This window comes from Myiozetetes cayanensis, unplaced genomic scaffold, assembly GCF_022539395.1.
Source record: "Myiozetetes cayanensis isolate MyiCay16 unplaced genomic scaffold, myiCay2020 scf21, whole genome shotgun sequence".
Lineage (NCBI taxonomy): Eukaryota > Metazoa > Chordata > Aves > Passeriformes > Tyrannidae > Myiozetetes > Myiozetetes cayanensis.
In genome coordinates, this window is record NW_026087423.1 from 1,157,442 (window position 1) to 1,179,188 (window position 21,747).

A 21,747-nucleotide genomic window follows, 5' to 3' on the forward strand; every position below is an offset into this window, starting at 1 on the left:
GGGCTCCTTGGTGCTCCCCCAGCCCTGCAATGAGCCAGGACAACTCCCAGACCCCCTCCTGGGGCCAGGATCAGTCCCTGCTGTGTGAGCACATGTAAATCCAGTTTTGATCCCATGAGGAGCCACCGGCACAGCAGCACTGGCTGCACAGACAGATGCTCTGACAGCAGGACACAGAGCAGGGCAGGCAGTGCTGGCTGAGGCCAGGCCATGCTCTGCTCCCTGCACAGCAGCTACTGCATATGATTTACTGCAAAAAGCTCCTCTGAATCAGCAATCCATGCCTGGAATTGCTCCCCCATCCGTATTTTGGCTGGGGACTGGCACAGAGAGTGAGAAGGGCAGTCACTCCATGCAGCACCATCCCCCTAGAAGTGCTGTGCTGGCTGTCAGTGCAGCCAGCTCAGGAAAAAAGGGAAAAGAAAGAAATCAATCCACTCCTGCTGCTCACAGGCCTCTATTTGCAGAGCCATTTGCTGGAGTTCATCTCCTTCGCAATTCTATCAACGTGTTTCTGGGCTCTAATTACACCACCAGGCTGTCAAGATGGCCACTTCCTCCCTAATTACTCCACTTTGTAATTAAGATACAGCTAATAAACTCGTGTTATTAGTGATTGCTGCCCATCAGCTCTGAGCAGGAGCAGCTCCTGCCTTGCACCGAGGTGCTCCAGCACCAATCCTGCACATCCACGCCAGAGAAACACAGAATTACTGGGGTGCAAAAGGTCATCCAACCATTAACCCAGCACTGCCAAGGCCACCACTAAACCACGTCCCCAGACCATTTCCACTGGCACTTGCACATCCTTGGGGTGCATCCTCAATCCCATCCGAGTCACACGTGCACATGGGAAGGAACCCACCTCTATGATTGCTAAAAATGAAGGGGAACAGGGCAAGTAGGGCATCATTTGGAAAGAAAATGAACATTCCCTGCCCTTGGCATGTGATTTGCTGCTTCACTGAGCATTGAGGGCTCCCTGCTGCAAAGGCTTGGCCGGCTCGGGGGGGGCTGCGATGCTCCCTGACTGCAGAGTGAGGCCCCATCAGACACTCACTGCCCTGTGAGACCATCCCAGCACACCCTGGGGGGATGCAGGGGCTGCCCAAACCACTGTGTGCCCTGTCACAGAATCCTGGAGTACCCTGAGCTGGAAGGGACCCACCAGGATCATCCAGTCCACCCCCTGACCCTGCACAGACATCCCAACAATCCCACCCTCTCCCTCAGAGTGTTGTCCAAACCTCCTGGAGCTCTGGCAGCCTTGGGGCTGTGCCCACTGCCCTGGGGAGCCTGTTCAGTGCCAACCACCCTCTGGGGGAAGAACCTTGCCCTGAGATCCCACCAAAGCCTCCCAACACAGCACAGTGCACACAGACCCTCCATTGGCCATGGGGGTCGAGGGCAGCTCCTTCCACTTCCATCACTGAACATCCCAGAGCTGCTCCTCCCTAGAGCTGACAGTGCTTAAAGCGAGAGGATTCCACCCCAAGAAACATCTCCAAACATCCCCATGGACATTCCTGCACTGCTATTCCACCTGGTAAAACCACCCAGAGTGAAGGAAGCCAGGCAGGGTCCCAAGTCCGTGCACCCCATGTGCATGATCCATGGGAGGGACATGGAGCATCCAGTCTTTATTTCCAAAAACATTAATCCAACAGCCCTAATAATAATAATGGCCAGTCTTCGCGAGCGAAGATCCGGGGAAGGTCTTTCCACCTTCCAGCCTGCGCATTGGATTTTTTAGGTGAGACACAGTGTGCGCGGAACTGAGCCCACCCTTTAATCCTAAGGTTCATCTGCCGGGGCCAAGCGAGCTTGGACGGTGGCAGCGAGGTCCTTAGGACGTAGATGGATTGCCTTTAAGGGCTAACGAGCCCCACCTGCCCGGGAGTGGCCCTGACCGGGAATCGAACCCGGGTCTCCGCGGTGACAGCGCGGCGCCTTTACCACTGGACCACCAGGGGCTCCAATCCAACAGCCCTACTTTCACAAGTAAACCAGCAGCCACAGCTGCTAAAGCCACAACAAAACACCTGCAGCCCCTCAGCAGCTCCAGGCAGCCACAGCCCAAGCCCAAGCTCCAGACAGCTCCTAACCCCGGGGCAGGATGACCAGGAAACCAATGGATTCAGCATCTCCCCACGCTTTGTATCCTGGCAAGATGCCTTTATGGCTTCCTTGCTTTCCAGAGGAGCCACATCACACAGGAGAAATGGTCCAGGGCCCACTGGGGGGTGTCAGGGGACAGGGATTAGACATCACCCCCTATTTTGGGCTTCCTCTGCTCATGGATGACCTTCCTCTGCCTTGCCAAGGAAGGAGCTGTCAAAGCCATCAGGAAAGAGCCCCCCTCCCCCAGGAAATTTCTAAATAAATCTGGATAAAGGCTGAACCAACACATCTGCTTTGGGAGCAGGTTACAGCGTGTCCATCATCAACGCTCCAGCAGCCACGTGTGCCTGACCCTCCTCAGAACTGAACGCAGCTCTCATTCCTGAGCAGAATTTAAACACTCATTGAAATGCTTCCCAGCTGGGCCATGAAATAAATGCACCCTGCACGTCTGGAGGCAGAGAAATGGATTTCTGCATCTCTTTTATGGCCTGTGTGCACCTCAGGGTAGGTGCCCATCACCCACCAGCCCGGGGAGCTGCCAGGTGACAGCCCAGGATCTGCCTCCCAGGAGAGGATTATCCACCATGGCACCATCAAATATTAATGACACTGCATTTGCTGGGCTGGGGATGTGGGAAGAAACCCAGGCCTAGGAATCAAAAGGACAGCACAGACCTGGAAAGGGATATTCCTGTAGGAAACGTCCTCTGAAAGCCGGAGCAGAGCTGCTTCTAACTGGAAAGAGCTTTGAGATCCTCAGAATTAACTAAAGATAAGCTAATTATCTTTATCTGTTAGTTACCCACAGACCTCTCCATGCACAGCAAGTGTGGTGTCTGTATTTCACTTTCTCCTCAGCACCTCATTCCCTCCACCTTAATTTGGTGAACATCCAAGAACCCGGGATCCCACGAGGCTCTACCCAAACTGGACCAGCCCTTTACCATACAAATACAGAACAAAACATCTCCACAAATCCCTCTTCACCTCTGTTCATCACTGCCTAATTAAAAGGTCCCTGGCCCAGGTTGCCCAGAGAAGCTGTGCCTGCCCCTGGATCCCTGGAAGTGTCCAAGGCCAGGTTGGATGGGGCTTGGAGCAACCTGGGCTGGTGGAAGGTGTCCCTGCCCATGGCAGGTGGTGGCACTGGATGGGCTTTAAGATCCCTTCCAACCCAACCCATTCCATGATTCAATGATTGGTTTTATCTTAAAAGCACAAAAGGAAGTATTAAAGCCACCCAAAGCCTCCAGGCTTCTGTTCCCAAGGAATCTCCTGCCAAGCAGAGCCAGGGCCAAGCTTTTCCCTGGGCTGCTCATTAAAAGCCATCAAGATTCTAAACACACCTCAAACCTTTTGGGGAGGTAAGTGGATTTAAGGACAAAATTTTGGTAAGGAAACAACTATTTCAGCATGAAGATTTCTAAATGAAAAGCAAAGCCTCCTTGGGAAGTATTTTCCCTTCCAAAGTGTCTCATTTCCAAGGGGAAATGTGCTCACTGGAGGGACACAGTTTGCACATCACAGTTTTTACAGTAAGTTGGTTTTAAAAGCCAATGTTTTCCCAGCTTTTGTTGTTAAAACATGTAAAATATTTGCTTGTCATGTCCCAGGGCCAAGATCCTTCCAGGTTTGCCAAGTTTGCTCCATGTGTCATATGGATGTGGCTCCGCCATACAGGGAAAGCTTTATCCATGTCACTGCAGAGCTTTCCCAAAACACTCCCATAAAATGGGGGAAAGATGCTTTGAGGGTAGAAAAAGACCAGCCCAGGCAGGGAAACAACTCCCAATCTCACCTCAGACACCCTTGGAGGCATCTCCCCAGGTTCATCCCTGCAGTTCCAAGGTCTCCCTGAAGCCCCTCCCTGTTTCCCCAGTGCTCACCACTCACCACCTTCCCGCCAGTTTTCACACAAGGCTGGTTTCAGCTTTTTATGAGAATAATTCTGGTTTGGGGCATTTCATTCTCTGCTGAAGCCCAGTTATGTAAAGCTCTGTGCTGCTCTCCTGGTACATGAATGTCCTTACGTCACCCAGCTGGAAAAACAGCTCGAGAAGGAAACTAAAGGGAAGGGGACAATCTGGATTTGATAAAAAGCGCTTTTTTTTTTTTTTGTTTTGCTCATCTGAAGCCAGCTGTAAATCCTCAACTGCTTCAATTTGGCTTTGACCTATTTGCATTCCTCCTTTCCTCGTCCTTTTCTGGAGGAAGGAAATTACATTTAGATAAAATAATTTATTGTGAAGTGATGCTTGACAGGACCGCGGCCATGCGGAGAGTGCAGGGACAGGAGGGACACTCAGGCTCCATGGAATCAGGGAATCATGGAATGGTTTGTGTTGGAAGGGACCTTAAAGCTCATCCAACCATGGGCAGGGACACCTTCCACCAGCCCAGGTTGCTCCAAGCCCCATCCAACCTGGCCTTGGACACTTCCAGGGATCCAGGGGCAGCCACAGCTTCTCTGGGCAACCTGGGCCAGGGCCTGCCCACCCTCACAGGGAACAATTCCTTCCCAATATCCCATCTCAACCTGCTTTCTGTCAGTGGGAAGCCATTCCCCCTTGTCCTGGCACTACAATTATCCCAAACTACATCAAAGGAGCAACATTTGGATCTGACCACCAGGAATCCCAGGTGTGTATCACCGACCCTCGGAGCACCACAGGGACCGGAATCAACACAGGACACAAAGAGCTGCCAGTGCCCAGGACAGGGGAGCCCTCGCTGCCCTGGAAGGAAGGCAGAGAGCATCCTGCAAATCCTCATTTCTCACCATCACCCTGTTGCCTTTGCTGTGAGACACCAGGTTTTGCCTGGCCTGTCCACCAAAGAATCATGGAATGGTTTGAGTGCAAAGGCACGTTAAAGCTCATCTCATTCCACCCCTTTCCACTAGCCCTTCCACACCTCCCACTAGCCCAGGTTGCTCCAAGCCCTGTCCAACCTTGCCTGGAAGGCCTCCAGGAAATGTGCTGCCATGAAGCAAAATAAAAGCTGAACTGAAAGGCAGGACCCCCAGTCCATTCCTGCTTCATCCCACTCAGGAAAAAATCACACCACAATTGTCCTGTAGCACTCACAAAACAGGGATTTCTGCCCCAAACCAGGGCAGGTTTGGGCAGAACATCCCTTGCCCCACAAAGGACAATGCTCCTGCACACCCAGTGCTGAGCTCTGCTCGGACTGGCCACGGGAAACACCTGGAATAATGCAGGGAGCAGTGAGAGATGGAGATTATAGTGCACACCTTAAACCACAGCTCAGTGTTCCTGGAGAACATCTCTGCCTCCTGACATGTGGGACCAAAGCGTGGGCAGGGAGCAGCACAGGACTGACACAGCAATGCCCTCATTCCATCTCAACTCCAAAGGAATTCGGCTTAGAACTAAAAAAATACATCTCATTTCCCGACACCAACACAGGTCCAAACGGGGGCTGACCACCCATTACACATCAATAATCCTGGGAGATATTCAAGGTGCCCAGAAAGCACAAATCACCACCAAATTTAACACTTTTCACATCCAAACTGAGTAAATCTGAGCTGCTGGAGTTTCAAACACCCAGTAAAGCACAGAGGCTTTGCCCCACACTTCGTACGTCTCCAACCAAACCGAGCAGGGACGTGGCATGTGATGCCTGCGGGGCAGAGCCACACGTGCCACCACACACCCACATGGAGGAGTTTGAACATTCCTCTGTCTCCCAGGGCTCCGGTGTGGGGTTAAACACCCCCTCCCCACCCCACTGGAGCAGCCCCTCTGTCACTCCCAGCGCACCCAGGAAGCCCCACACTGGGTGGATCCGTCCAGCAGGAAGGAGGACGCCGGGAAGGCCACTAACCCGTGTGGAATTTATTCAGACAGCCGGCGTTGCAGAAGGAACGGATGGATCCCGTCTCCCAGCAGCCCCTACCCTTCATCCCCACAGCGCGATCGCTCTGGCCGAGGTGCTACATGGCTGGGAGCTTTAGGATGCAGAGAAAAAAATACACAGGAAGCAAGAAACGAAGGCAGAGGGAGATGTCCTTATTCAGCAGCAGCGCTGCACTTACAGTTCCACATTTCCCATCAGACATTCCCGGCACATGCTGGTAGCAGAACACCACCATCAAACCCCCTCGTACCAGCATGCACCACGGAGCAGCCTTAACTCCATCCCTGCCAGAAACCGGCCTCATCCTGCCAAAAAAAAAGGGGGAAGAGAAGGACACCAGCAGCGCTGCCCAGGGGAGGTTCAGCTGGGGCTGGTTCCGCAGCGGTGCTGCAGGATATTCAGCCCCAAAACCAAAGGGATGCTGGTTTTTTGGGGAGGGAGGATGATATTTGGAAGCTTGTCCCTTTAAATGCTGTTGGAGGTTATTTTTAGGACATTTGCTTAAAATAAGTATCAGAATTCCTCTCTTTCTATCAGAAACTCCATTATCCATTTTACTCGCTCTGCAGGGTTTCACATCCCAAGAGTTCAGTACCAAACCCTCGCAGGTTCCTCCAACCCCTGCCCTCCTGAGGCCCGTTTTCTCCCCCCTCTATTGTGGAAGGATTGGATTTTCCCAGCCTTTAGTATTTTCCCAGTGTCAGGGGAATGAGTAATTCCAGAGGAAAAATGCGGCATAAATCACAGTTCACTCTGATCTCAGCAGCTGCTCTGGGTGTGCAGCGGGACCCACAGCACGGAGTGGGAATTGGGGATCCCCGGAATGCTGCCACAAATCCACAAGGACTAATAATTAATATCTGATCATTTTCTCCCATTTCAGCTGGACTACAAGGATTTCAAAGGAAAAAGCCAAGGATTCTATTCCAGCTTTTAAGTTGCAACCAGTCTCAGTGGATACATATTTAAATAGAGACAAGGACTGTGGGAGCAATTCCAGGGGGAAAAAGGGCAAATTCAGGAAAATCAAGCTAACACTGCACATTCAAGGCAGGAAAACTAATGCTGGCAATGCATGTGCATACAAAGGTTTCATTAAATTACTGGCATATACTGATGGTTTGGGTAAGAACCAGCAGCTTTTCAGGGGAAAACAAACACCACAAGAAATGTGATTTTTAATTGGAGGGGGGAGGGCCTTGATGGGATTTGGCTCAGAATGAGCATTTCCAGTTCTGATATCAGATCCAAGATCTGGAAGCAGGATCTGTGTTTTGACACTGAGACCAGAGCCAATCCACATAGAGGGCTGTACCTCAGAGTGAACACACACACCACACCCCCCATATCCTCAATCCCCAACCCCTGGGGGGGCCTGTGATCAGCAGAGCTGTCATTGCCTACAGGCACTCCTTTTCCCTGAAAACCATGGAATCAGAGAATCATTAAGGTTGGAAAAGCCCTCTGAGATCATCCAGTCCAACCATCCCCCAGCACTGCCAAGGCCACCACTGACCCCTGTCCCAGGGACCACATCCACAGGGCTTTGAAATCCTTCCAGGGATGGGGACTCCACCACTGCCCTGCCCTCACCACCCTTTCCTTGCAGAAATTCCTCCTGATGTCCAACCTGACCCTCCCCTGGCACACCCTGAGGCCATTCCCTCTCCTCCTGTCCCTGTTCCCTGGGAGCAGAGCCTGAACCCCCTGGCTCCCCCCTCCTGTCTGGGAGTTGCAGAGCCAGAAGGTCCCCCTGAGCCTCCTTTTCTCCAGGCTGAGCCCCCCCAGCTCCCTCAGCCGCTCCTGCTGCTCCAGCCCCTCAGTGTCTCTCCTGTCTGAGGGGCCCAGAAGTGCCCCCAGGGCTGGAGGTGCCCCAGCAGTGCCAGCACAGGGAGGGCACTGCCCTGCTCAGTGATCACCACCAGTCTACTACAGGAAAATGCACTTGATGTCTGTCTAAACCCCTAGGGAAGAGTTTTTCCACCAACATGCTCTTTACTTTGCTCTTTTAAGCAACTTCTTCATTGCAGTGGAGGCTGAACACAATTGGGCTGCACTCCCATTGCAGTAACAGGATCACAGAAAGCAAAACTAAGCAAAACTAAGATTCTCTGCATCAGGATAATGTTCCCAAACTGCTACAGCTCTGTATCTCTTCTGCCAGCTGCCCCCATCTCCTCCTGCCAATATTTAAGTCACACCTGCAGTTACTCATCTAAACTGGAAAGCAGTCCTGAAGTTCCCTGTTTAACAACAGATTATCCCTGAATTTAGTTCATTCTGCTCAAAAGTAAGAGTTACCTGGGTCCCAGGATCAGCAGAAGGTGCCTGGGAAGTGCTACCTGCCCTGTTGCTCTGTCAGGATGAGATTTCTCCTTGCTTGCCTTCCACAGGAATTACTGGAATCACAACGTTACCTCTTGCTGAGACACTGAGACTCAGGAGGTGGGTCAGGTAGGAACTGGAGTTGGGGGGTGGGACAGCCAGGACTGCTCAAGGGGCCATGGAAAGGCTGGGATAAACATGAGGGGAACCAGAAGGGGACAATCCACCTCCCCATGGCACAGCCAGCATCCCATGGACATGCTCCTGGACCACGGGCTCTACCAGCAATACCAGATCATTCACCTTCCAGGAAACTGCATCAACTATAGTAAAAACACCTTTAAAAATGCAATTTCTACCTTCAAAATACTCTGCCTGTAAGAAAATGAGGTGGGAAGGTTGGTGGATGGCTGTAGTTTGGGTTTAGTCTGATTTCTTTGTCCAAGTTTCATGAAATTCCAAAACAAAGTGGAGACACTTGAAGTCCTCCCTGCTTTCCCGTTCCCAAGCACGCCCACCAACACCCCCCCGCTGCAGTCCAGGGCTGCACACTTCACCTGACATCTCTGTTTCTCCTCATCATTCAACTAATCTTGAATTCATCCAAGGTCCCTAATTTTCTAGGATCTTTCCACCTCTGCCACATCCAAAACTGATAAAAATGAAGATTTCAAAATCCAGAGCCTGACAGGACCGGTGGGACCAAACCAACTCCACCTCCAGCTCAGCCACTATAAAACTATCAGAAACACTTTATTTGGAGCAGCTGAAGCAATTTCTGCCTAATTCAGAGGTTCCTTCCAGTGTGTAGGATCCTGGAATGGTTTGGGTGGGAAAGGACCCTACAGCTCACCCAATCCCACCCCCTGCCATGGGCAGGGACACCTTCCACCAGCCCAGGTTGCTCCAAGCCCCATCCAACCTGACCATCGTGGAAGGTGGAAGGGCTGCCCCACACAAGGACCTGCTGTGAGCTCTGGAGATCCCTCACATAGGGGGGACACATCACTTTATCAACTTAAATATTAGTTTAAGTCCCTAAGGAACTTCAGGCTCTCTCCCAAACCCACCACACGCTCCAAAAGGAGCTCGACCCCACACGCTGCAGCCCCAGCACTCAGACAGCCCCACAACCTGGGGGTCACACCCCCTGAGCTCAGCCACCCCCCTTCCCTCCTCAGCAGAGTGGGTCCATGGAATTACGTACTGCGCTTCCCACAGCACCTCTTCCTCATCCAGCGCTCCGGAGGGGCCGAGCTCCGTGGGGCAGGGCCGGCCGGGGGGGGATCAGCGTCCATCGGCTCCGACCCCGGCACAGCCTTCCCCCGGGCCGCTCTCCGCAGGCTCCATATCCTCATCTCTGCCCTGCCCTCTCCCTCTGCTCCGCAGCTCTGAGCCCCGGGGCTGGGAGATGCCTCCTCCTCCTTCTCCTCCTCCCTCTCCTCCTCCTCCTCTCCCTGCACCCCACACTCACCCCTGCCCGCCTTGCGCTGCCCCAGCACACGGGAGGCACCCAACGGGCTCAGAGAACACAGAAACTTGGGGAATTTCACCTTTTAGAAGTTTCCAGTTCCAAAATTTCACCTTTTAGAAGTTTCCAAAGCATAAAACCAGCCCCTCTTTTGGGATCTCTTCGGGAGCAGGTCAGGGCAGAGCTGTGTGTTGAGAGCAGCACACAGATGGGCACCCTGATGAATTTCAAGTCCTTGTGGAAGGCAGGATGCTAAAAACACCTAAAATTAATTCTGGGCACTTCTACCTGCATTGAATTATTCTAAAATAGACTAAAGTATTAATTATAATAACTATAATAATTTACTGTGCAATATAATACAAAACTGCCTTCAAACGTTCTTTACAGAAATGCCCAAATATCCCAAACACAGGAAAAAAAATAACATTAAAATAAAACAGCTGTGCTGATTCCAGGTGTTCCTGCTTTAGGATTCATGTGTTTTGTAGGCAGAGTTATTCCCAACTGCCAAATTATCTCTCTGCTCCAGCTGCAGGGATTGTCTCTGCCCCCTGCAGACACAAGGGAGAAGTGGCCACTTCCCTCTGCAAAAACCTTTGGTGTATTGGAAAACACACAACACATCTTCGCCCTCTGCTTTTTCTAATAAAATTTGATTTTTTTCAAATATTGCCTAAAGGGATGAGTGTTCCTCAGCTCTCCAAATTCCTGCTTTTTAAAGTAGGATGTCCCAAAAAAAACATATTCCCCTACACAGGTGTGAAGTGAACGTGTCTTAATTATCACAGATTCATGGAATGGTTTGGGTTGGAGGGACCTTAAAACCCTCTCATTCCACCCCGTGCCATGGGCAGGGACACCTTCCACCAGCCCAGGTTGCTCCAAGCCCTGTCCAACCTGGCCTTGGACACTTCCAGGGATCCAGGGGCAGCCACAGCTTCTCTGGGCAACCTGGGCCAGGGCCTCACTCTTCTCCAAACCTTTTCTGGTTCTCTCCTCCCTCCCAGCAGAAGTCATTCTCCCTGTGCTTACACTGCAAGAAAACTCTCCAGAGTTTCAAAAGCAAAACATATTCAGCATTTAAACCTTCTCCAGCCAAGTAGGTAACACTGGACCTTCTCTCTTGCTCTGTGCATCAAAGGAAGAATTATCTACAGAGTAAAAAATAAAGAAGAAAAACGTAAAACATAATGGCATCTCTGTTTCTTTGAGGTTTTAGACTTTCTCATTTGTCTTCTCCCTGTAAGGAATTACTTTCACCAGAAGCTTATTCTGAAAAACACTTAAACACAGGTAAAGCATCACACCCCAACAACCAACATCTCTAGCCCTCTCTCCATGTGTTTGGTTTTCCTTCACTGCATTCAGCAGACATCCACCTCATGGAGCAAAGCCCCTCAAAGGGCCTCATCTCACCCCATCATCGTCCCCCAGAGGGTGGTTGGCACTGAACAGGCTCCCCAGGGCAGTGGGCACAGCCCCAAGGCTGCCAGAGCTGCAGGAGGGTTTGGACAACGCTCTGAGGGACAGGGGGGATTGTTGGGGTGTCTGCAGGGCCAGGGGTTGGACTGGATGATCCTGATGGGTCCTTCCCAACTCAGGATATTCTCCAAGAAAGATGGAGAGAGACTATTTAAAAGGACCTGGAGGGACAGGGAATGGCTCCCACTGCCAGAAGGCAGGAACAGATGAGATGTTGGGAAGAAATCCTTCCCTGTGAGGGTGGGGAGGCCCTGGCTCAGGTTGCCCAGAGAAGCTGTGGCTGACCCTGGATCCCTGGGAGTGTCCAAGGCCAGGTTGGACGGGGCTTGGAGCAACCTAGGCTAGTGGAAGGTGTCCCTGCCCATGGCACAGGGGCTGGAATAAAATCTTTAAGGTCCCTTCCAGCCCAGGTCATTCCATGATTCTTTGATTTCTTTCCTGACTGAGAAGAATTTCACCCTCTGGATATCACCAGGAAACACCACATGCAGGTCCAGGGTGGTTCCAGCCCCATCTCGCCATCTCCAGGCTGCAAATCTCAAAGGATGTCCAGAAGCCAAACTGGGCCAAGGTCAGACACAAGGGTTCTCTCCAGAGAAAGCAGCTCCCTGAAGGCTCTCCAGCAGCTTTGCCCAACAACTGTTTTTTTCCTTACACTTTGCTCCTGCTTTCATTGATTTTATTCCTCTCAAAAACACTGCTTGAGTGAGAGAAACCCTCATGGGCTCCCCCTTGGTGACACTGAATCCCACAGTGGGTTTGTGTGCTCTGGAAACCTTGGATTAATGGTTCTTCCATTATGCAACTCACCCTCAAGATGGAAACAAATGGAATAACCAAAATAACCTTGTCTAAATCTAGTCTAAACAGGCAGTGGGAAGAGCTCACACGTGCCATTTCCATGACACACCCACAGTTCTGCCCATGGACAGCTCAGCTGCTGGGGGAAAATCATCCAGGAGCTCATCCATCCTGCAGCCAGGGCTGGAGAGCAGAGGCAAAATCCAGGGGTAACTTGATTTTTTTTAGTTCCCATCTTTTTTAAAGCCAGTATATTTTCTTTGCACTGGTTAGTAAAAAGATGCTAAGGAGGGAAACGCAGCAGGAAAATGCTCCTCCTGGTCAAGGGTCTCCATGATCACCCAGGGAAGGGAGAGGCCACTTGCTGAGCTGACTTAAAACAACAGAGCTACAGAAAGAGAAGGAAAAGAGAGGTGGCTCAGCTGGGAACTGAGTCAGGGAGATGCAGCACCACTGCAAATGGAATTGCTGGTGCTGCAGAGTCACGAGGGTTACAAGCAATGCCATCCAGCTCCAGAGCCAGTCACACATGGAGAAGCACAGATCCAGCTGCTCTCCACGGAGTGCACCATTCCCTGCAGCCTGCAAGAATTGGATTTTGGCAGGAGACCTCTTTCAATCCTCCCCATGCATCAGCCAGGTAACTGGGATGGCAGGAATGCTCCACCTCCCCCTCCAGGGAAATGAGCTGTACTGCTCCAGGAGGAAAATGCTGCCAGGAACAGAGCACACCCTGCAGCAGTTCTGGGAAGCAGGAACACTGCCCTGGCTGGCACAAGGCCTGGCTGCAGGTCACAGCTCTGAACCTGGGCAGCAGCACCAGCTGGGCCTGAGAAAACAACCAACCTCCTCAGAACCACAGGAGTGCTGAGGCTGGAAGAGATCTCCGAGGTCACCGAGTCCCCACCTTGTCCCCCAGCCCAGAGCACTCAGTGCCACATCCGGTCCTTCCTTGGACACCTCCAGAGATGGAGACTCCAACACCTCCCTGGGCGGCCCCTTCCAGTGCCTGACCACCCTTTCCAGGAAGGAATTCCTCCTGATGTCCAACCTGAACCTCCTCTTTAGGGAGGACAACAATAAATCCACACCCATGACTGGGAAACCTCCTCCTCCAGCATCCAGGAGCCTGTTTATAAAGACTGAACAGCTTTTCTATCCCCTCCATCCTCTCCAAAGTCAGTGCCAGCACCTTACACCACCAGGTCATTCTCCTGTGTCCAAGGGCTCTGCACAGCCCTCCCTCCTGTCAGGAGCTGAAGGACCAGCCTGTGTGCCACGTCACCACTGCATTCCCCTGCTCCTAAATACAACACCTACCACTGCCCTTGCTACAGCTCTGTCAGCAGTTTAGGCTCCTACCAGTACATTTGGTGGAGAGAATCATAAATGGGGTGTTAATCATCCCATCATGCTTTCAGCCCTCCCTGTTTTCCCTTCCCTGGTCCAGCTTTAGTTGTAAATGAATATCTGAGTTTCTCATTCATGAGTTACTGCCAGAGGGAGAGCTGCTCCCTGAGGAGACTCATTTTAAATTGGCAACACTACTTAAAGCTGAATTTTTAGCTGAAGCTACAAATCTAATAAGTGAGGTCAAAACCCACTGGTTATCCATCTCCAGGAACAGCATCCCTGCCAACATAATGTTATTACAGTACCATGAGAAGTCATTTTACATGGAAAAAAGCAGGTTCCAGGGTGCATCCATCCTTGGAGAAGTGTCTCTGCACCCCACACTGGGTTTGTGTCTCAGCACTTGTCCCAGAGCGTGCAGGGCTCATTCCTAGCACAGCCTCCTGGGGAAAGCTGGAGTTGGATCCACGCTCAAACAGCTTCCCACTCATCCCAGGACAGGGTTCCTGCAGGAGAGGCTGGAGAGCCTCTGGCAAGGTGAATATACACTTATTGAATACATTCAATACTTGCCTATTCTAGAGACTTGGCTTTGGATAAATCACTTCTTTTTGTACGATTTAATTCCAGGATGCCAAAGAGGCAACAACTTATTTTCCTTTTATTCAGCCCCATGATGCCTCAGAGCAGGTTATACCCATGATGACAAACGTTATATAAACGTGGACATAAATATTTAAATGCTGATGGATAAATATTCCAGGAGTGGAAACCCTGGGGCCTTCCTGAGGGAAGGGATGAAATATCCTCGTCCCAGAACAGCTGGGACCCCCAGCAGTCCCCCCTCTGTTGCCTCCCAGCAGAAGCAGCACTCCATGCATCCCACCTCTCACTGGCAGAGCCACTGAAAAAAGCTACAACTTATTATGCAACAGAGATTTTCTTCAAATAAAATTAAAAGCTGAGCAGTATAGAAGTGGTATTATATCCTCTGGAAGTTGATCTTCACTCCCTGGAGTGACAATTTTAACTTAAAGACTCCTGAACTCCACCAGAATTATGAATTTCCCAGGCTGGATCCAGGGAAATACCCCAAAGGATTATCAGAGCCGATCCCAGAGCCTGGAGGAGCCAAAGTGCTGCAGGAGCACAAGCACCACAAGATGCCAGCAGAGCCCAGCTGGATGAGCTGCTTCCAACCTGACATGTGGGTGGGGGGCGTTTGGGGCTTCCCACATGCCATGAGCAGCCTGAGGGCTCTGCCTGGGGCTGGGGAAGGAGCTGAAATGAGGGGGAGGAGCAGCAGCTCTTCCCAACCAGCCCCACCAGAGGAGCTGACTCTCCTGCCCCACCAAGGAGCATCCAAGAAGGGTCTGGCTGGTAAATCCCTCTCTCCTACGTGATCCTATCAAGGCTGGTTACAAAGTCAAGGATAGGAAGCAAATTCTGGAGGTCTTTTCAAACCAAAATGATTCAGTGACTCACTGAAATACCCTCAGCACCTCTGAAGCCAATCCCTCTGCAGGGACTGGCTTATGCAAGAGCTGGGGAGCCTCAGGACAAATCCTGCAAATCCATCAGCTGTCCGAGCTCAGTCAGGATTCCATGGAAGGAACGTGCCAGGAGAGGGCAACCTGTTCCTGCTACATCCTGAGAGGGAAGCAGGGAGCAAACCACCCTGTGACTGGAAAGGGCCTGAGAGGAAAAGTCCCTGTGGGTGCTGGTGACAGTGGCTGGACATGAGCCCAGGTGTGCCCAGGGGGGCAGGAGGCCAATGGGCCCTGGGTGTGCCAGCCCTGGTGTGTCCCAGCCCCAGGGCAGTGCCCTCCCTGTGCTGCCACTGCTGGGGCACCTCCAGCCCTGGGGGCACTTCTGGGCCCCTCAGACAGGAGAGACACTGAGGGGCTGGAGCGTGTGCAGGGAAGGGAACGGAGCTGGGAAGGGGCTGGAGCAGCAGGAGCAGCTGAGGGAGCTGGGGGGGCTCAGCCTGGAGAAAAGGAGGCTCAGGGGGGACCTTCTGGCTCTGCAACTCCTTGACAGGAGAGGGGAGCCGGGGGAAATCGGGCTCTGCTCCCAGGGAACAGGGACAGGAGGAGAGGGAACGGCCTCAGGGTGTGTCAGGGGAGATTTAGATTGAACATTGGGAAACTTTGCTTCCCAAGAAGGGTTGTTCTGCCCTGGCACAGCTGCCCAGGGCAGGGGTGGAGTCCCCATCCCTGGAGGGATTTAAAAGCCCTGTGGATGTGGCACTTGGGGACATGGCTAGTGGTGGCCTTGGCAGTGCTGGGGGATGGTTGGACTTGATGGTCTCAGAGGGTTTTTTCCACCCCAACAATTCTTTGATTCTGTGACTTCAGCACACTCAGTTATCCCATCCACCTTTTCCAGAGGAATGTCAGAAATCCCATGGGGATGAAGGCACACACAGCTCTGCAGGTAACTGTGCCATCAGTCCTCTCAAGCTGTGAGTCCCACCAATTCCCTGAGCCCTGACTAACAAATGAACCCATCACATCCAACCCAAAGAGGAGAAATTCCTTCATCTGCTAGGAGAACATCCGAGGGACTCACTGTGCCCTGCGAGGGTGGCACTGACCTGTCCTTCCCCACCAGGAGCTCAAACCCCATTCTGCCTTCTGCAGCCAGGAGCAGAACCTGCTGGGTTTCATTAGACACAAACCCCACACCAGAAGGGTTTCCTGCCAGTCATTCACTCCTTAGGGTCCAACAGCTCTGCCACCCTCACCCCTGCCCCAGCCCAACCCCCAAGAGATGCCTTCAGACTTACTGATCAGCTTTCATCTAGTGACTCACTTCTAATTAGTAAGAACTGTTATTATTTTCAGACTTCAAAACCGATTTACCTCCAACAGCCTTTTTCTGTGCCAGGTAAAGGAAAAAAGCCCGTGGGAATTTTAAATGCCTAAAAATAACACTGAAATAAATACACTGAACTGATGATGGGAGCTGGAAATCTCCCCCTTGGTGCTCCCAATAATATGAAAATCCTTACTGTGTTACTAAAAACTACTTACAAGTGAAACTTGCCTTAAAAATGTAAGGAACAAGAGTCCATTTCCAGCACTGAGTGAGAGTTCAAGGCACAAGAGCCAGGGTGTGCCAGGACATGGCTGCAGGGCTTTGTCCCCTTCCTGCACCCACAGTGCCGTGTTCCAGCATCTCCATGAGGAACCCACACCATCAAACTACACTGGGAACCCCCTGTGATGGAATTGTGCAGAGTAGAATAGAATCCTGAAATCCCAGACTGGTTTGGGTTGGAAGGAACCTTAAAGCTCATCTTGTTCCATCCCCTGGAACACCTTGCACGAGCCCAGGTTGCTCCAAACATCCCTTCCAGGGATGGGGCAGCCACAGCTGCTCTGGGTAACCTTTGTCAGCACCTCATCACCCTCACAGCCAGCAGTTCCTTCCCAATATCCCATCTATCCCTGCCCTCTGGCAGTGGGAAGCCATTCCCCCTTGTCCTGTCACTCCAAGCCCTCGTCCAACATCCCTCTCCACCTTTCTTTTAGACTCCATTCACAAAGCCTGTCCTTTGGTTCTTCCACTGGATAAAGTTTTGCTTTATCTGTGTGTCCACTCCCTTTTCAAGTCCCTTTTTCCAGAAACCTGGGATTCTTAGTTAGGCAATAAGGTTTTCCAGCACATAAATATGCTGCATGCTCCCATTTCAGACAGCACTAGGAGCAGTTGAAAGCTTTGGTGTTATTTTTAGCACAAATATTTTTGAAAGCAATTTAGTCTTCCAGAGCCAAACCTGGAGTGTCACTGGTACTTAGGGAAATCACATTCTTTGCCTGTTGTGAAAAATAACAACTTTGTAGTATATGGAAGTGTTTTCTTGCTCAAACCCCATAGCCTTGTCACTGAGGGTGACTTTCTCCTGGCTCCCTGCCAGCTGTACAGTGTTTATTCCCTGGGATTTGAAAAATCCCCGTTCCCGCGTGGGTGCAGAAGTGGGAAGGACGATCCGTGCCGCTACTTCTCTGCTGCACTTGCTAACATTAACTGGGTTTGTCATTTTGGGAACTTGTAGCTGGAGCTGGGATGAATGTCAGTGCAGATGGTCCCTCCTTGCTGAGCCGGGCACTGGGAATGGGGATGCTCTGCCTGGTCAGGATTACCTGTTGTACCTGTGGCTTGTTCATGGACAGAGCTGTGTGAGGTCGGGAGCAGCAAAGGGATGGACAGGGGTCCCCTCAGTTCCTGGCACACGTCTGATGAAGAGCAGGCTGCTCCCAAGTGAGGATCCTGACCCTGTCACACCCGATACAGCCTCTGCTGGGGTGTCCCAGAGCAGCCACTGGGATGGCTGGGTGGCACCAGGGAATGGTGGGCAAAGGAGGGGGAACTGCCTTCAGAGGGAAATGGGCACTTGGAGGGCTTGGTCTCCTCCTGCCCTCACTGGGGGTGATGCTGCCACAGGCACCACTTACACCAGGTGTCCTGGGCAGCTCCGAGCTGGGCTCCTCTGGAGAGGCTGGGACCTCACACCTCGGGACACACAGACACAGGGTGAGGCCCTGGGACTGGGCAGGCCCTGGCCCAGGTTGCCCAGAGAAGCTGTGGCTGCCCCTGGATCCCTGGAAGTGTCCAAGGCCAGGTTGGACGGGGCTTGGAGCAACCTGGGCTGGTGGAAGGTGTCCCTGCCCATGACAGGGGGTGGGATGAGATGAGTTTTAAGGTCCCTCCAACCCAAAACATTCCATGATTCTGTAATTCAATGCAAAGGCACAAACTTCCATTTGTAATTCCCCAAGGAAAATAATTAACCATGAGTTAATTAACCATATGTGCACAGCTGCCCAGGTGTCACTGATTTTGGCTTTGCAGCCTTGCCAAGTGACCTTGGTACGTTCCTTTGTCAAAAAGATGTATGGAAGTCAAAAGATCATGTGGAAGCAACATGAAAAAGCCCATCAAGCATTAGAGGAAGGAAACACTGATTTACAAACAGCTGGAAAACATGGAATGATAAACCCCCTTACTTAAGCCATGCACTCACACCCAGTGTTTGTCCAGAGTGTGGGGTGAGAGGGCTGTAAATAATGAAATTAAAAAAAACCCCAGATTTTAAACACAGAGGATGGGCACAGGAGAAACACAAACCAGTAACAATCCACAGCACTTGTAAACATAGGAACAGATTTGTAGTACTATAGACATGGCACAGCAGAGAGCATTCTGCCACCCTGATACTTATCAACTCAAGGAATGGCACAATTCTCACTGCAGGAATTTACCCCTCTCCCATTTCTGCTGGTGAAACATTTGCTCTCCACCTTCCACAGGATGAGCTGACCTGAACTCTATGTCTACACTAGGCTCCTTGAGCTCCTGAATTATTCCCCACCCTCCCAGCTCCCACAGCCACGATGCAGGACTAAGGACTGGGAAGGATTTCTCCTCCCTGTGGACCTGCACCCAACCCCTTCTGCATCAGCTCAGCCAAGAAAGAGCCTTTTCCTTCACTGCAGCTGTCCCAGGTCATTCTGGTGAGGGAAGAAAGGCCCTGATGTGCCAGCAAACTTCATAGAATCATGGAATCATTAAGGCTGGAAAAGCCCTCTGAGATCATCAAGTACAACCGTTCCCCAGCACCACCACGGCCCACTGATCCATGTCCCCAAGTGCCACACCCACAGGGTTGTTCAATCCCTCCAGGGACAGGGACTCCACTACTGCCCTGGGCAGCTGTGCCAGGGCAGGGCAACCCTTTCCATGGAGGAATTTTCCCTGATATCCAATCTAAACCTCCCCCAGCATCCTCGTGCTGCACATCCCACCCCCCTCCTCCAGCAGGAGCATCTTCCCGAGCTCCAGCACGAGCGGAGCCTCCTGCCCACCCCTGCTCTGCTCCTGCAGTGCCAGCCCTTCCCAACCCCACCTACACCCTCCTCTGCTCCGTCATGTTCCATTATTTATGTTCAGGGGTTATTAAACAGCCCCAGCAGGAACACCAAGTACACAGGAGCCCAAAGAGCTCCAGGGAGGAACTGCCCAGGCCAGGCAGCCGGGCCTGGACTGCTCACAGCCTGCTGAGTGTCAGCTCCTCCTCGGGGACTCCAGGAGCAGGAGGCTGAAATGGGGCAGGAGGCTGCCAGGAGGGTCAGAGCAGAGGGGACTGCTTGGAGAGTGGAGCACCAGCATCCCCCCATCCCCCTGCGCCCTGGGCAGCGGCACAAGGCAGGGCAGGTGGTGGGGATGGGGAGTGCTGTTGGGCAGGTGAAGTGCATGTCCTGCAGCAGCACTGGAGAGCTCCAGGAGCTGTGACATCACTATCCACCCCCTTCTGAATCATGGAAGGTTTGAGTTGGGAGAGACTTAAAGCCCATCTTGTTCCACACCTTCCACTAGCCCAGGTTGCTCCAAGCCCCATCCAACCTGGCCTTGGACACTTCCAGGGATCCAGGGGCAGCCGCAGCTTCTCTGGGCAACCTGCGCCAGGGCCTCCCCACCCTCACAGGGAAAAATTTCTTCCCAATCATCTCATCTAACCCTGCCACTCTGGTAATGGGAAGCCATTCCCTTAGGTCCTGGCGCTCCAGGTCCTTGTCTAATGTCCCTCTCCATCCTTCTTGTAGATTCCCTTCAGGTACTGCTGTCCTTTGGTTCTCCCAGTGGATGAAGTTCTGCTTTATCTGTGTGTCCAGTCCCTTTCCACGTGTGTTTTTTCCAGAAAGCTGGGAATCTTAGTTTGGAAAGCTATTCCCTGTTGTCCTGTCACAGGAACCGTGGAATGATTCAGGTTGGAAGGGATCTTAAAGTCCATCTGGTTCCACCCCCTGCCACGGGCAGGGACATCTCCTAGGCCACGGACACCACTCCAGTGATGACCGAGCAGCCGCGCGGCTCCTTCGCTCGCTCCGAAGGACACGGTCGGAGCAGCGGGAATGGCCTACATACCGAGCTCTTGCCAGAATGTTTAATTCCTGCTGTTATGTAAGTACCATTTTCTGTGTTCCTTCACTAGGAATGATTATCAGGGATTACATCTGGGAAAGAATACCAGAGAACAGCGTGTTGTACCTGGGAAACAAGGGGAAGATCAGCAGCACAGTGAGGAGGGAAGCACAGTCCCGGGGTTACTCCACCCTGACAGGGAAGGGAAGTGGAGACCAGGAAACCAGCAGCAGGAGAAAACAAATTAGGAAAAAAACAGGGAGGGGGAGGGGAAGGAGGGAAGCAGTTCCCGGGCTGTGAAATAGAAGAAAATCCTCAAGATTCCTCTCCTCCTTCTTGTGTTTGCACTGCCAGGCAGCAGCAGGAGCAGTTGGAGGCTGAGCAGACAAGAGAACTCTACACTGGTTGGAAGGGACCTTAAACACCAGCCAGTCCCACCCCCTGCCATGGGCAGGGACACCTTCCACTAGACCAGGTTGCTCCAAACCCCATTCAATCCAGGGATCCAGGGGCAGTCACAGCTTCTCTGGGCAACCTGTGCCAGAGTCTCCCCACCCTCACAGCTAACAATTCCTTCCCAATATCCCATCTAAACCAGCTTCCCTTGTTCTGTCACTCCATGGCTTGCAGATCTCTGATGTTCACAGCCCATTTCAGCTGGATGTCCATCCATCAGGATCACATACGCAACCTGACCAAGCACTCAGCCCCTGCCCCTCCCAGCTCTGGGCTTGCAAACTTCCCAATCCAAGGAAAAATTCCCAGGCTGAATAGACACACTCTAAAAGCAACAAAAAATAGGAAAACACTTTTTTTCTTTGTGTCACTTGAACGAACGTGCCAGACACATGTTCAGAGCACTTTCTTTAACCATCAGGACCTAAACCCCCATGATCAGGACGCTTGCCAACACCCACATCACCTGTGATTTCCTGGGCACTCAGCCACTTTTTCCATGAAGAAAGCTTCCCAATATCCATCCTAAACCTCCCCTGGCACAACTGAAGACCATTTCTCCCCTCGCCCTCGCCCTCCCCCTCCTGTTGGAGGAGGAGGGAGAGCCAGAAGGTCCCCCCTGAGCCTCCTTTTCTCCAGGCTGAGCCCCCCCAGCTCCCTCAGCCACTCCTGCTGCTCCAGCCCCTTCCCAGCTCCGTTCCCTTCCCTGCACACGCTCCAGCCCCTCAGTGTCTCTCCTGTCTGAGGGGCCCAGAAGTGCCCCCAGGGCTGGAGGTGCCCCAGCAGTGGCAGCACAGGGAGGGCACTGCCCTGGGGCTGGGACACACCAGGGCTGGCACACCCAGGGCCCATTGGCCTCCTGCCCCCCTGGGCACACCTGGGCTCATGTCCAGCCACTGTCACCAGCACCCCCAGGACATTTT

The 21,747-nt window shown here is 52.3% G+C and overlaps 1 protein-coding gene across 3 annotated transcripts in view; it reads right to left on the reverse strand.

Moving 5' to 3' along the window:
- The window catches only part of OSBP2 (oxysterol binding protein 2), a 102,059-nt gene that overhangs the window by 48,104 nt on the left and 32,208 nt on the right, over positions 1-21,747 (reverse strand). The window contains exon 1 of one of the 3 annotated variants that reach the window (XM_050318255.1): positions 5,974-6,396. The exons of the other annotated variants lie outside the window; for them this stretch is intronic. Within the exon in view, the coding sequence (XP_050174212.1) occupies positions 5,974-6,052 (79 nt within the window). The 5' untranslated portion in view covers positions 6,053-6,396. Of the gene's footprint in view, positions 1-5,973; positions 6,397-21,747 lie in introns of those variants that run through there. 3 annotated transcript variants of the gene reach the window in all.